The sequence below is a fragment of the Bacillus rossius genome, chromosome 1 (assembly GCF_032445375.1).
Source record: "Bacillus rossius redtenbacheri isolate Brsri chromosome 1, Brsri_v3, whole genome shotgun sequence".
NCBI classification, from domain to species: Eukaryota; Metazoa; Arthropoda; class Insecta; order Phasmatodea; family Bacillidae; genus Bacillus; species Bacillus rossius.
This window is the reverse complement of record NC_086330.1, coordinates 351,922,256-351,937,559: the sequence shown is the minus strand read 5'-3', so window position 1 is coordinate 351,937,559 and position 15,304 is coordinate 351,922,256. Positions and strand designations below refer to the sequence as shown.

Below are 15,304 nucleotides of genomic sequence, written 5' to 3'. Positions count from 1 at the left end.
ACTCGGAGGTTGTACCATCGTCTACGGGAACCTTTACGACAGCTACGACGGAGAAGGTGCAGATCCCGTTGGCAACGACCACGACGTCAACATTGGATGAGATTTCAACAGATGTGATACCACCATCATCCGAAGTTTCATCATCAGCAATGGATTCTTCAACTAATGAAGAGCGTACATTGCGTCAGTGCAAATACTGTGACGCATCATTTACTATCACCTCAAATGCTCGCAGACATGAAAGAAGCAGTTGTTCTAATAATGTTAAAAGAATACAATTTCAGTGCAATAAGTGCAATAAACTAATTTCATGTCTTGATAGCTTACATCTTCATTATAAAAAATGCTCCAAGAAAGTTAAGTGCGAGTATAATGAACATGGTTATTGTTTTGACTCATGTGTTGTACCAGCTGATGAGACTATATAAGTGAGACCCTGGTGATATGAACTTCAGTCCGTCTCTGACTGCGGTGATGAACGGATCGGATAGTTAGACTTGTATAACATAATAGACCGGTATCTAGCTATTCTTGAGAACTCGATGGCATCATTACCACTATCTACACCAACCTGGATCGAACGTTTACCATCATCAGTGCAGAGCACGATGACAACTATGTCTACAGCTACACCTGCTCTCTCAGCACTGCAGGAGATTACGACGCGTGCAACATCTTCTGCAGAGCAGACCTCAACGGCTTCAGAAGTTAACATGTCAGCAGTGTTACAATGGTTGTCAACGATTCCTAGTGCCATTGATGAAGGAAGGAGCATCCAGCGGTGTTCCATCACCCGACTGCACGTACTGTGAGAAGATCAAAAACTTGGAATCACGGGATCATGTAATATACAATTGTAGTAATAACTCTGAACGCATTAAATATCAGTGCAACAGGTGTTTAAGCAAGTTTGTACAATATGGAAGATTAAAACGGCACCTCAGGAATTGTGATAAACTGGCTGTACATTCATCGGAATCAAGCTGTATATTTTGTAACAAAACATTGACAAATATTCAAAGTGCACAACGACACGAAATATATCACTGTCCTTTTAATGAAGTCGATAATTCGTCTTTGTGTGAAAATTGTGGTGTACCAGTATGTCGACCTGATAAACTGAATAGACATTTAAAGTCATGTAAAGGACTTAGTCCGTATAATAAGAAGACTGTTTGAATCAAGGAATCCACAAAACTTTAATACTTTGACTGTGTATTTTTTTTGTACTTGTAGCAGTGTAGTACTTATGTAATAAAAGTTTTTTTAAAAGAACTTGCGGTGTTTTTTATTTTCTCAAACCTGCCACTTTAGTGGTACTTTTTTAAATTAAAGTTGTTTTGTATCGGCCAGGGATCAAACCAAGGACCTAAGTCGATCTAATCAATCAGTATATAGATTACAAATTTATTTAATGAATTTTGTACTTTTTCCCGAATCTCTAGCATTAAAATTACGCATTTCCAATATGGTGGTCTTGATGTCTGATAGAATGATGGTCGTAGAGGATTTAGAGTCTCTTTACGAATGTTGAACATGGTTTATTGATATTATTATTTTTTACATAAAATTAAACATTATTTCATCGATCGGGTATCGAACCGAGGACGGGAATCGATCGAATAAATATGTAAATAAACTAGCTAAACCCGGCCACGCTTTGCTGTGGCACAGTTTAATATTAATTCATTGTTTAATTTAATATTTTACTGTGCATGGCTGTGGAATGTAATAGAAGAAATAAAAATGTGTTTAGCTTAAATATTTTTATTGTAAAGCTAATGGAAGGACTACATTCCTTGTTTTCCCATTTTTTGCATAAACATATAGATCAGATGGTTTACCGACTCTGGAGCACCCGACATATAACTGTCCATGAGAGAAGCATTCATTTTCTAAATTCAAACCGCACACTTGCAAAGATTGTCCTTGTGCTTTATTGATGGTCATAGCGAACGCAAGGCGTATTGGAAATTGAAGTCGTTTGAACTCGAACGCCATATCTGTCGGAATAAGTGGCATTCGTGGAAGTAATACGTCTTCACCTTTATGAAGTCCAATCAAAATTGTTGCTTCAATAAGATTATCCATTAATTTTTTAACTACTAATCGTGTACCATTACATAATTTAGGCTGACAGATATTTCGAAGCAATATAATTGGCACACCAATTTTCAAATTCAAAATATGTGGTGGTAATCCTGGAACATCGAGTGAATTGAGAAATTCCGTTGGAAAGTTCACTGCTTCATTTTGGTGCACTACTGAATCAATAGATTTGTATGTCATTGTTTCACCTTCGATTCTGTTTATAATACTATTGTTCATATCGTGTACGTCAACATTTTTAGCCGCTAGAATGGCTCTTTCGCTCAACCATGCATGATTTTTGAATTTTGTTTCGATGTTTTGGAATACCTTGTCTACTAATTCCTCTTTTGAATCTACGATGTTGCATAAATCAGATGATAAGCTGATTTTTCCTGTTTCTGGATTTGTAGTTCTATGAATTATTATTCCTATAGAATTATGTTACGTGAAAATGAAGAAAACCATATTCTGAAATGCCGTCTGCTCTTCCACCAGTACATCGTCGACATGTACGCGAAAATAGAGTCGGAACGACTACTATTCATTAGGCTCAATCAAACAAAGCTGAGATCAGAAGAATATGTACATTTGAGAGATGCTGTTATAAATGATGGTGATATAAGTAACATAGGCAAGATGACAATATTGCCTTCAACATATACTGGTAGTCCACGACATATGCACGAATATGCGCAGGACGCTCTTACATATGTGCGAAAATATGGTCGTCCTGATCTTTTCATTACATTTACATGTAATCCAGCATGGGATGAAATAAAAGAGTTACTTTTCCCTGGACAATATAAATTAACCATAACAATTATTTTATAACTCATTCATTAGATATTCATAATTTTTAACGCTAATAAATAAACTCTAATTTTTTGGCATTTCTTAAGTAAAAATATACAATTTTTATCCCATTTTTACGTTAATATTTTTAATATTGTAATTAAAATTAATATTTTTATGTACAAAATGAGGAGTGGACGTAGTTATAAAATAATATTCATGGATTTTATTTTTTAAATCTTAAATTTTTTCTTAATACAATGAAATATTAGTTCTGTAATTATTGTTCCGTTCATAATTGTTTACACAGAATGTATTGAAAAAAAATTAAGTCAATTTATATAAAACCTTCTATGAAAGTTATACTGACTGTTTCATTGATAAAATTACTAAGAAATATATAAAAAAATATAAGTTTTAAAAGCGAATAAAAATTTATAATTAACCAAAATAAACTCAAAATAAACAAATGTATACTTTTAAAACATGTAATTAAATTAATTAAAATGTGAAGTTTTTATCGTAAACAAATAAATATGAAAAACACATTTCCAGTGTCACATGCTGTGCGATGCCCAGAAACATAAAACTTCTGCAATATTTTATGAGAAAAAGCAGCTAATAATAGGGTAGCTCAACTCACAACGATAGAATGTGGTTAAGTGTCGAAAAACGTGTCTTAGTTAATATATATACTTTAAAAGGATTTTTCGGCCTTGACAATTTTCGCACAACACAGAAAACACGATTTTTCATACTTTGGCACCATAAGGTTTAATGAAAGTAGCCTACATAATTCATATTTCCAGTGAAAAAATAAAGTTAAATTATTTCCAAGATAAAAAAACTATATGAATACAAAATTCTGAAAATAGTGTTTCATTAAATCACAATTTTTTTATAAAACATAAGTTTACTCACTTTACAGATGAAATCCAACCAATTCCATTCTTTAATTAAACATTTATAAATGATACCATACACATAAACTGGTCACAGTGACACATTTTGTGCTTAATCAATATTTGGCTTATTAGAAAACAAAACAAAAGTGTTAAAAGATTATTGTTGGAAAAATCAACAAACACATTTTGCTATGACAACAGGGTTGATATGACAACCGGTTTGATATATCAACAATTATCATAACAACGTACGTGATTATAACAAATTATAATAGCAATATATAAGATATAAGCTATAAGATAAGAATTATTTAATTTTCAAATGTATTGTACGAAATGTATTTTTTAATTTAAACGTATTTTTATCAATAGAGTCGAAAGAATATACTTTCAAATTAAATAAAGATTTTTATTCTTTCTTGAAATATATATATATATATACACATATTTGTGTAAATTATAGTCGTCAAGGCACAATGGTCGAGTAGCCTGATGTGCTTGAACTTCGACAATATGGTACAGCATCGTCGAGCGTGGTCACAACTAAGTTGGGTGACCATGATATTTAGTTATAGAAACGTTTTTTTCCTACTTTTCCGGTGGATTTTCCCAAACTTTTATTTCATATAAACACTCTTCTGTTAAGATGCAATGTTCTGTAAAAATTTCAATCCAAACCATCGTATACTTTCCGAGTTTTGCGGCCAAATACATACGGAAGCTAAATTTTTATATATATAGATGAGTGGTTTATTTAATGAATTTTGGAACTTTTCCCGAATTGCTAGCTAAATAATTACGGATTTTCAAGATGGCGGCCAAATTTCAAGATGGCGGGTGTCACAGCAATAATAATAATAAATGATTACTGCACTCTAGCAGATAAGAATTAAACTAACATGTCATCAGCGCACTCTCGCCGACGATACAATGATGATGGCTTCCAGCATCGAAGACAAGATGGCGGACATGACGTCATACTAGGTGACGATATATATGCTTTGAAAAAAAGTGGTGGGAGTCAGTATGCCAGCAGCCACCGCGGGGGAAGGATCGGTCGTCATTTTTATTTTTTTACCCTCACCGGGTTCGAACCGCGGACTCTGAGCTCCGTGTCGTAAATGTTTGTTTTTTATAAACACTTTCTTAAATTTTATTAAGTGAATTTTTTTTATAAATTTTAAATTTTTTTCCCGTTAAAATCGGATAATAAATAAAAAAGTTAAAGATGGCGACTGTAACGAAAATTGCAACGGTGATGTCATAATTCAAAAATGTCATATTCCATGGTGACGTCAGAGGCTTATCAGAGGCTGTAGACATGGATGCTTAAGCCTCTATATGGACATTTCTAGCTGCTGGGAATTTTAAGGACTAAAAACGGGAAATTTTCCCTCGAAACGGGAATTTTTCCCTCGAAAAGAGAAATTTTTAATTTATCACAATTTTTGAGATTTTTTGGCGGAATTTTTTTCCACAAAAATGTAAATTTTGGCGATTTTTGAGGAATTTTGGGCAATTTTTGCCCAATTTTGGCGAATTTTGAGGGTCAAAGGTCAATGTACTACTTGTCCCGTTACGATGTGTCCCGTTTCACTCATCCAAGATGGCCGCCGTGACGTCACAATCCAATATGGCTGACCGACAATCTTCAATCCACAGCTAGAAGCCAGTCCCCGGATGCCCTATTATATAACTACTCAGTTGGTTTTCGAACAGTTAGATACTAGGACAATTGGACACTCGAACAGTTGAGTGGTCAAACAGTTGGATGATCAAACAACTGGACATTATATAACAGTTCGTTACTAGAACAGTTGAAAACTAGGACAAACTGGTCACTCGAACAGCTGGATGGTCAAACAGCTGGACACTATAACAGTTGGACACTCGAACAAATGGATGCTCAAACTGGGCACTATATAATAGTTCGTTACTAGAACAGTTGGACACTAAGAGAAATTGGTCACTCGAACAGCTGGATGGTCAAACTGTGACACTCTTTTGAGTGCCACGATTTGTTTGCTTAGGGTTTATGTGTGATCGAGGCGCGGGCGCAGTCGTGCACGCTATCTATGTGCAAGCGCGCGCGGCGGTCTGGTTAGTTGCTGGTTTTGTCGTGCGGCGCTACGATCTGGTGTGTGTTTGACACGCGAGCGCTAGTATTTGTGCAGTTGGCACGCGAGGTAATTTAGCGCTGGGGAGAAGGAATTGGTAGTAGTGGCTGTGCGTTAGGCTGTTGGTATGAGACAGCTGGTCGAGGGAGTTGATGTGAGTCGCCTCGGGGAGTAATGTCGTACCTACTGGAGAGAAGAGTTGGAGCAGGGGTAAAAAATGGTTAACTGTAAAACGCCTACGCAACAAATGACTGGCCGTTTTTAAAATGAAAATCCAGCTGCGCGCCCGAGACAACGGTACAACGCAAGAGAGGTTCACCTTTCATCGATTAGCGAACGAGAGTTATTAAATTCAATCAGCATTAGTTTCATGAGGGGTTGTGATTATGAGTAAGCAAGTGGAGAAAAATATGAAGCCGAACTGCGTCGGAGTATTGGACTGATCACGAGAATAAAACGTTTTGCTCCTATAAATCTACACGTCTGGGTACGAGAAGTTGTAATAATATTATTTGCCGAGGACAAGAGCGAAGTCTACTGCAGAGAGAGTTATTCATGGGGAATGAAGATATGAAGAGTGCTGCTACGAGGATGCCGTGTTCTACCTGCTTGGATATTGAAGTAGAAGCTGGAGTCTACGAATAGAAGTTTTGTGAAATCAGTGCAGCAGTGATGTCAGCGCGGCGACTTCAAGGCACGTCAGCGGCTGGAGAAAATGGGGCCGCTCCTCCGACACTTCTGTAAATTGCTAGGGGCAATTTGATTTTTCTTCATAGATCAGTTTTCCTTCAAACTGTAAGTGTTGACATTTTTATTTTTTTTGTGGATCTATCAAATATTTATTTCTCTCTTAATTAGGAGTCTAGGCATGTGTAGGTTTTCCTCAGATTTAATATTTTTTTTGTCTCGTGGAGTTATGCTCTGATTGATCGCTATGTTGTGTCGCTTTTCTTTCGTTGTGCCTTTTTGGTGCCGACTAACTATTCGGCTGTAAAATCCGGCGACTAGGAAATGCTGAGGCTTAGTCAGGTTTGCCACACAAATAGGATGAGTAGTTTGTAAAAAAAAAAATTCTTCCTTTCCTGCTAAAGTAAAGTTGATTTTATTCCGTTGGAATTTAAATTATATTTATTATATTTATTGGTGCTCACCTGGTTTATCTTCATAAAGTAAATTCGTAACGGAAATAGTGAACTGAAGAAACTTTTGTTCTTGGTTAGGTATAACTATAATACTTGTTAGGTGATTATTAATTTTATAAATGTTCTGTGGCATTATATTTTAATTACAAAGAACATAGTAGGTATAGACTATATTGCCAGTCCAGCTTGAAGGAATTTATTTAAATTGGTGTTTTATTATAATTTTCTTTAGAACAAGTGCAGGTACATTCTTCTCTATCTTTTGGTGCTAAAAATATATTGATTAATGTGAATATGCCAGTGGCCTAATGTGTATGATATTAATGTGTTTAATAGTACCTGAATAGAGTAATTTAAATATTTTTATTAGATTGTTTACACGTTCTATTTTGTAATTTATATATTATTTTTATGAGATTTTTTAATGGGGTTAAGTGGTGTGGTGTAACCGGTGCATTGGACGGGGGCAGGTGGTTCCAGAATTTGTGAGGCAGGAGGTTTTGTATTGGAGGGGAACGGCCTGTATGCCCTCTTTGCTTGAGACCTTGACCCCCATTGATTATTCTAACTATTTTATTATGTGTCATTATATTATCTTAAGACTGTTGGAGTCTGTAAATGAATTAATGCCTTTTTCTGATGTGTAATATTTACTGTTTATATTTTTCTTGTTTAACTGAATATTATAAACTAATACCATCAGCCTGGGTTTTATTGTTGTAATCCAGCCTTCTGTTTAGTCCCTATTAGTGTTTACTGGCCCGGCCAGGCAAAAGAGGGGGTTACAAAACATCTGGACATATAAACAGTTGGATGCGCAAACAGCTGGACACTCGAACAGTTGGCGTGGGGGCTCGCACTCGCCGAAGGATTCATCACGGGCGCCCCTGCCGTCGATCGTGCAGGAGTAATTTCAGCGGAAGGCCCGGATCCTTCCAGGAGCCTCCAAGGGCCCGCCGCGCGCATCCTTCTTCTCCACGGTCAACTTGCCGCGACTACCGAGATCGCCGGCGCCGATAGTTCGCCGCCGAACCGCCGATAAATAACAGGCGCGCGCGTCTGGTTTTTATTTTCTCCCCTCACCGCCAGCGGCGGCACTTGGGCGCTGTTCCATAGAACAAAGATTGGGTAGAACGTGCGCTCAAGCTGCGGCCCTCAACATGGAACATCTTATCTGCCGATAGAACCGTTTGAAAATGAATTATATATAAAAAAAGTATTGTTGTCGCGGACGCTAGCTGGCACATTGTTGAGGTTATATACCTACATCTAATTTCACTGGGGGCAAATATTTTTCAGGGTTATTTTTGTAACTGGCGGCCGTCTTCAAGAGAAGCCATTGCCTTATTTGGCATTCAGAACGTGTTCACTTTCCCACAAAATTGCTGTTATTCGCTTACCGATCACAACACACAGACAATGCTACGTTTTTTTTTTTTTTTTTTTTCAATTTTGACACACGGCTAGTCTCGAAATCTCTTGGCGAAAAATACACGGCCCCTTCATATCATTCACTTAAAAGGTCCATATTTTCAGTGCACTGAGTGTTTGTTATGTCTTCAATAGTGAAATCAAATGTAAATTATGCACTGCGTCTAAAAGCGCGCACCTATCCGAGTGCCATATTTGCAAACGAACGCACTGCTCGCTGCGTATATCGTATTTTGACAGTTCTGCTGGAAAATCGTAAGCCAATGATGGCGCCGGGCGTCGAAGACAAAGAATCCGTCCACATCCATCATCAGTCTGTGACCATGCATGCGCGTCTGGGAGGAGAGGGAGGGAAGGGGAGATAGAGATAGAGATAGAGAGAGAAATAGAGGATAATGCAGGTCGGAGTGAGAAAGTGAGAGAAGAAAAGGTAATCACTGCTTTATCGCGTTACAAAAAAAAAAGCTGTCCAATCGATCAGGCACGACCAATGCGTTAACCGCTCCATTACCGCCGGCGAACCGGACTGCGGAAAGAAAAAAAAATACTGCTCCCCGAGCCTTCGACGGCAAACATTTCAGCCGAGAAATTATATTCCCACCGTCCCGTAACCCGCCTACCAAATCTGAGTTTACGCATCGCTCGGACATCGCAAAAAAAGTAAAAAACAAATTTACAACTACGCCGGCCGGCCCAACGTCGCAGAGGCGAGTCGGACAATGCCCTGCAATCGAAAGAAAAAAAAATTCGCAATCAGCGTGTATCAAAAACACTGTTTAAAATTGTCTCCTTAAATTTACGAAGATCGTTGGTCACAAATTATCCAGGGATCGTAAGTTTCATGGCTATCTTCGTAAATTTACGGAAACTGAGTGCACTTACTATGAACATGGGAAAAAAATATTCTGAGTACATTAACAAAACATTAAAAAACTGTGAAAGTCTACAGTAATAACGCTCGTTTTGTACACACGTGTGTTTTGCATTTGTTAAGAATGAAATAAACCACTCGTGTGTTAAAATACGACGTAGTTTCTACGAAGATTCAGTCATTTGAAATAACTCTTAAATTATCTGAGGCCAAATCTTCATTTAAAAAAAAAACCACAAAGTCACAGAAATTTTTAACAGTGAATAAACGCGACATTTAAGAATCAACGAAATACATCACTTGTTTTGGGGTGGGGGAGGGAGGGGAGTGTGTGTCACGACGGCATACCATAAATCTCGTTGGAAAACAAACTATTAAATTTTTTCCATACATGAAATATATCTACTTACGTATTTATAACATACATAAGACATGTTTTTGGCTGCTGTATATTCTTCCGCGTAGTGTCTCGTCCAGTCACGTGACGATCACGCTAACCGAACATCGCCATCTTGATTTCAACACATTTTAGACCATACATTTTTATATCGTTTAATTTATAAACTTTAAGAAAAGTATATAATTTAGTGGAATGCTTGAAGCTATTAGTTAGGGATCGTCCATTAATCACGTGAGGCTCGAAAAGGGGGGGGGGGGGGGGGGGGGTTCGGGAAAAATCACGAAATATCACAAGGGGGGAGGAGGGGTGTAGAGAGATATCACGTGTATTTATTTTTTCGCCCAATTTCTACTAAACCGAAAAGCGACGCGTGACCTTGACTCGCCGTAGCCAGGCAACAATATCCCCGCCCGCCGCACCATGAACCACCCGGCTCGGCTTGCCAGTCGCCAGTAAGACTGTGATTTTGGCGCCGAATATACATGCTGTGCTTAATTTTCCAGAATTAAATTAGATTATACCTATATTTAAAGATAATATTCTGAAATTTTTAAAAATATTTTGTACCAAAAAAATACACATGATTTATGGGGGGGGGGGGGGGGGGTAAGTCTAAAACCTCACCACAAATCACTAGGGGGGAGGGCGTGTAAAAATTTGCTAAAAAAACATCACGTGATTAATGGACGACCCCTTACTTGCTGCGACAAATAAGTTTCCTCAGTATAGTCGGTGGCTTTTATTATTGAAACACAAATGTGTGATCTCCATCTTAGCGAGGCCAAACTGTCAATAATAAACCATAACAATTGTTATGGCATGAAAACTAATGAAAACAGTGTGGCGTATTTCGGTTCCTAACCATTCCCCTTAACAATAAATAAATATAAATACGTTAATATTACGATACTTCTACGCGAAATGTATGTATGTAGGCTACTCAAAACAAAAACAAAAATTCCTACACTTTTAAAGCAATTTTAAGTCAATTATAATAAATTTTATAATTTTTAAATTAATGAAATTAATATAATAGGCTCCAACACACTTGCATAATTGATTCGTTGATTCAAAAATTCAGCCACGTCCTGTTACAATGGCAGTTAATTGTAGAAGGGGGGAGCGGAGAACAAAGTGATATGGTTGCCTTGTGTGCAACCTGTTTCACATGCATGTTCTAACGTTGCTGCGCCTAGTTTCAACTAGATTCCGTCTACCCGGGCACACACACGGTGTGCATAGCTTCAGGGAAAACCACGCGATTTGAAAACTTCTCAACGATATCCGAGTGGGGTCTGTTTTCGAAAAGCTTTTAACAACATGCCGATGGTTGATGAGTAATCCTGTGTCCATATTCCGTTGTTGTTCAAAAAGGGTAAAAATGGTCAAAAACGCGCACAAATTTACAAATATCTGTAATTTTAAATTAATATTTCTTAACAAATTGCAAAATAAAATTACAGTGCATGTTCCATTTATTATAAAAAAGAGTTGGCACTATGTCCACGATGTACACTTTTCGCTCTTTATAGCGATATAGAGCACAAATTTCAATTACTGTAAATAACACAAATAAGCATGCCTAGAGTCGTGTATTTTTCGAGAACAAACCTTAACGCTCATTAGGCTGCAACAAGGTATGTGGCCGGTCCAGCAATTTCTGCCTTGTAATTGGTGACCATCCCCAAGATTAGCCATTGCTAGGGACTGGAAAAATTCATGGTTAGGATGACCTTCATGATATGCTACACAATCCTATTTATACTCAGCCGGTACATTAGCTGCTGACTTGTGAGTCGTCTTAACTGGTTTACCTGTGAATCGATACTTCTTTAGTTAAGGATTTCTCATTGGTCCAGATTCGTCCAGATGAACAGCGAGGCAATAGCAAAAGCAGCATAAATGTATATGGTCTTGAATTTTAGCCTATCGCGAAACGAATCCGCGAATTTTGCCTGTCTACAGCCATTGCCCTATTTGACCAGGCCATTCAGGACGCGTTTGCCTCCGCACTGAAAGGCTTGCGATTCGTGTACCAACAGTATACATTTACCTGAAAGAAACTCAACCAATCACGAAACACAGACGACGCCACAGTGTTTTAAAGTTTCGAAATCTTTTTCGCGAAAAAATACATGTCTAGGGAAATGTCCAGTTTCGTTCGGACGAAGAGACTCAAAAACTTGCTCCAGAGTAAGAATAACAATTTTTTTTGTCACGGTATTATTTACCTCCGGGTTAGAGAGTTATTAATTATCAGGGGCGTGATAAATCGATTTTTCCGCAATGTTTCGGTTGTTTCCGTACGGCGATGGTGAGTTAGAAAGTGGCTTCAACAACGTCAGAGCATGACGTCTCCTCACATTTCCTGGCTTGATGGAACCTTCCCTCTGGACTGCCGGGGGCGGGCGACTCACCGTGCATGTAGGCGGCGTCGTGCTCCCTCGGCGGCGGCGGGCCGTAGCTGGGCGGCGGCGGGGGCGGCGCCGAGAAGGCGCTGGCGCACCCGTGGCGGCGGCCCAGAGGCGACAGCGGCGGCGGGTGAGGCGCCTGGCCGAGCGGGGGCGGCGGCGGCGGCGGGTGCGCGTGGTGGTGGTGGTGATGGTGGTGGTGGAGGTGCGGCGGCGGCGGGGGCGGCGGCGGGGGCGGAGGCGGCCCGCCGGAGCCGGGCGGCTGCATGCTGGACAGCGCGCCCAGCGGCGTGTACGACTTGAGCGGCGGCTCGGGGGCGTGGCGGGCGGCGGCCGGCTGGAGGCGGGAAGAGCACACAAGCGCCGTTAGCTACGCGGCCCTCTCCCCCCGCCAACAAATCAAGCTCGAGGAAAAACTGCCCCACGAGTCATGCTGACATAGTCTTCCCTTAATGAACCTAGCCTCGATATCCCCCAACACTATCTATGTCCCACATTATTTGTATATAGACAGTGAAAATAAGTGAATATGCAACGTATGAATACTTTATTATGGCACAGAACATCATTTAGCCCGTATGCTCCAGTAGCCAAAGTAACAAACTCTTCCAAGGCGTCTGAATTTAGATCACGTCTGTGACGACTGATGTTTCGTCAAGCCTTGTTAGCAGGCTTCCCCAATGAAGGTTAACAACTTAATAACTCCTAACAAAAACCTTATCACATGCGCGGCCTCAAGCCAGAGGCCATTAAGTAGTGTGGAAGAATTATTACACCGTTTTATGTCTCATTACATCAAGTCTAAATGCGATCTTTGGCTGTGGATAAATAACTTTAAGCTCACTCTAAACTAACATTGTATTTACGTAGAAACTACCACAGTAATAATCTTCTTAGACCAACTCTAAAATGGTAGAGTATTTGTTTAAAAAAAAAATTCTTGCAAAAGTAATGAAGAATAAATAAAATAAATATCAATATATTTAAGGTAGATTTCAAAGAAATACTACCTATTTTAGCCGTTACCATAATACGAATTTCGAACAATTTTTATATAGTTTTTCATTTCTTGGTCACTCATACATACATACATTCATACATAAAAACTAGTAGCGGAAAATCTCAGTCGAATTTGTTAATGGGCAATATCCGACCAAAGGGGTAGAAATGAGGAAAGTTTTTTTAAAAACAGAAAAATCGCTGTTAACTCCCATAAAATGGGAAATATCACAACCGATTGAACGTATTATATTATATTGTATTATATTACTCGTAGGAGTAATACCTAAATATTTTGTCGGAAAAAGATTTTTATATGAGCAACATAATTGAAAGGAGTTGAGTAAACAAGGGTTGGAAATTTAATGCTGGATGCATTAACTTAAAAACATTCAAAGTTTTATCGCTGCATGGAATATGATAAAATTTTTAATCGATATTTTTGCATATTGGCGAACATAAAGGTTGTTATGTACATTAAGTTCTTAAAATGTTACTGGAGTATATAGACGTTTCCAGACATTTCCAGAAGAAAAATAGGCTGTGCCGAAGGAACAAAACCTGGAATACAAAAAATTGGAATACACGTTTAGAAACAACACCTGGAATACACAAAGTTGCGAAAAAAGCATTTATTTACGTCTTTACTTGAAAAGTAGTTCAAAAGTTACCCTCGTGAAGTAGCTATTAACCTTATAAGCTTGCTTCAGTTAAAAAAGAAAAAGAAAAATGTATTGAATTACAAAACTAAATGTACAGCATTCAAAACGTAGTAAAAACTCAACTTCTGAAATGGGGCTCATAACCCACAACATACTGTAAATAACTGACATGGAAACGGTCAGCAAAATTAACAGTCAAGACGCATGGAAATAATACAGCACGATCGTTTATATATATAGTTGTAATGGGAAGTTGTAATTTGTATTTCCGAAGGCACCTTATATCATTGAGTGCTTGTGGGTAAATGCTCAGCTCAGACTGCTGAAAGAAATATTTCGTTGAAAGTTAAAGTCACGCCATAAAATTGCCAGAACATAAGCAGATAACTATTTATTATGCACATTACTACTCGAATTTAAGCCAATGTAAGAACACATAAAGAAACACATTACTATTGCCAACAGTCTAAATATTTTACTTTTCATGACATGTCAGGATAAGCTTGTGATTTCTCCCTCCATAAATAATTTTAAGTGCTGAATTAGTCATGAGTCATACCATTTTTGGTACCTACGCCTAAAAAAAGTTATTTTATTTTATTTAGAAAGCGCCACTAATATAGTTTAATATAAAGATTGAATATTCCTAAGAAAAAAACACGCATTCTCCGAAAAAAAAATGTTTATTATGGAATTGACAAATTACTTGCTCGGACAATCCAAGTTGAACTTTGTATTCGCTACAATGATTGGCTATGTACAAGCGAAATTCATAGATGGCGTAATCGAATACATAGCAGGCACAAACTGGTACTTGTGATTTAGCTGAGAGTTTAGCTATCGAATAAAACCACAACTTGTCACATGATAACTGATGCCCAGTGTCCCGTGACACCGGAACATACCGCTAGCGAAACGTGTGTGTTTTTCCAATACTGGAAGTGTACAATCCCTGACGTGTCCGCAACCAGTTGTACACCGCCTCGGGGCACGCTTCGTCCCTGCGAGTTAGGCAGCCCGCTAGCTTAGCACTCGCTTCGCTGAAGAGGATGCCAGACAATTTCATCGTCACGTGGCCCGGAAGTGTTGTGCTCCGAGTGAGGCTCTAGTCAATTAATCTAGAAGCTAAGAAGCATTGGAAGAGGAGGGGATATGTGTGTGTGTGTGTGTGTGTATGTATATATATATATATATATATATATATATATATATATATATATACACACACAGGGGCGCAACAACAGGGGGGGGGGGCAAGGTTATTTTGCCCCCCTCTGAAACCTTGAAGTGGGGGCAAACGGGGGCAAAGAAAGTGCTGTGTAATCAATGTTTAGATAATAAAACTGCTTAAATAGCACCATTTTCCACCTTGAAATACAAATTTTCCCGGGGGAAGACCCCCGGACCTCCCGCTTCAATAGGGGGGATCGATGATTCTTTATAAATAGGTATATTGCCCCCCCCCCTTTTTGGAAATTTAGTT

General features: G+C 38.5%; 1 protein-coding gene across 1 annotated transcript in view; it reads right to left on the bottom strand.

The window, feature by feature from the left end:
• LOC134528318 (uncharacterized) overlaps window positions 1–15,304 on the bottom strand; it is a 706,112-nt gene that overhangs the window by 403,263 nt on the left and 287,545 nt on the right. The window contains exon 5 of the mRNA XM_063361847.1: window positions 12,167–12,497. Within this exon, the coding sequence (XP_063217917.1) occupies window positions 12,167–12,497 (331 nt within the window). The remainder of the gene's footprint in view (window positions 1–12,166; window positions 12,498–15,304) is intronic.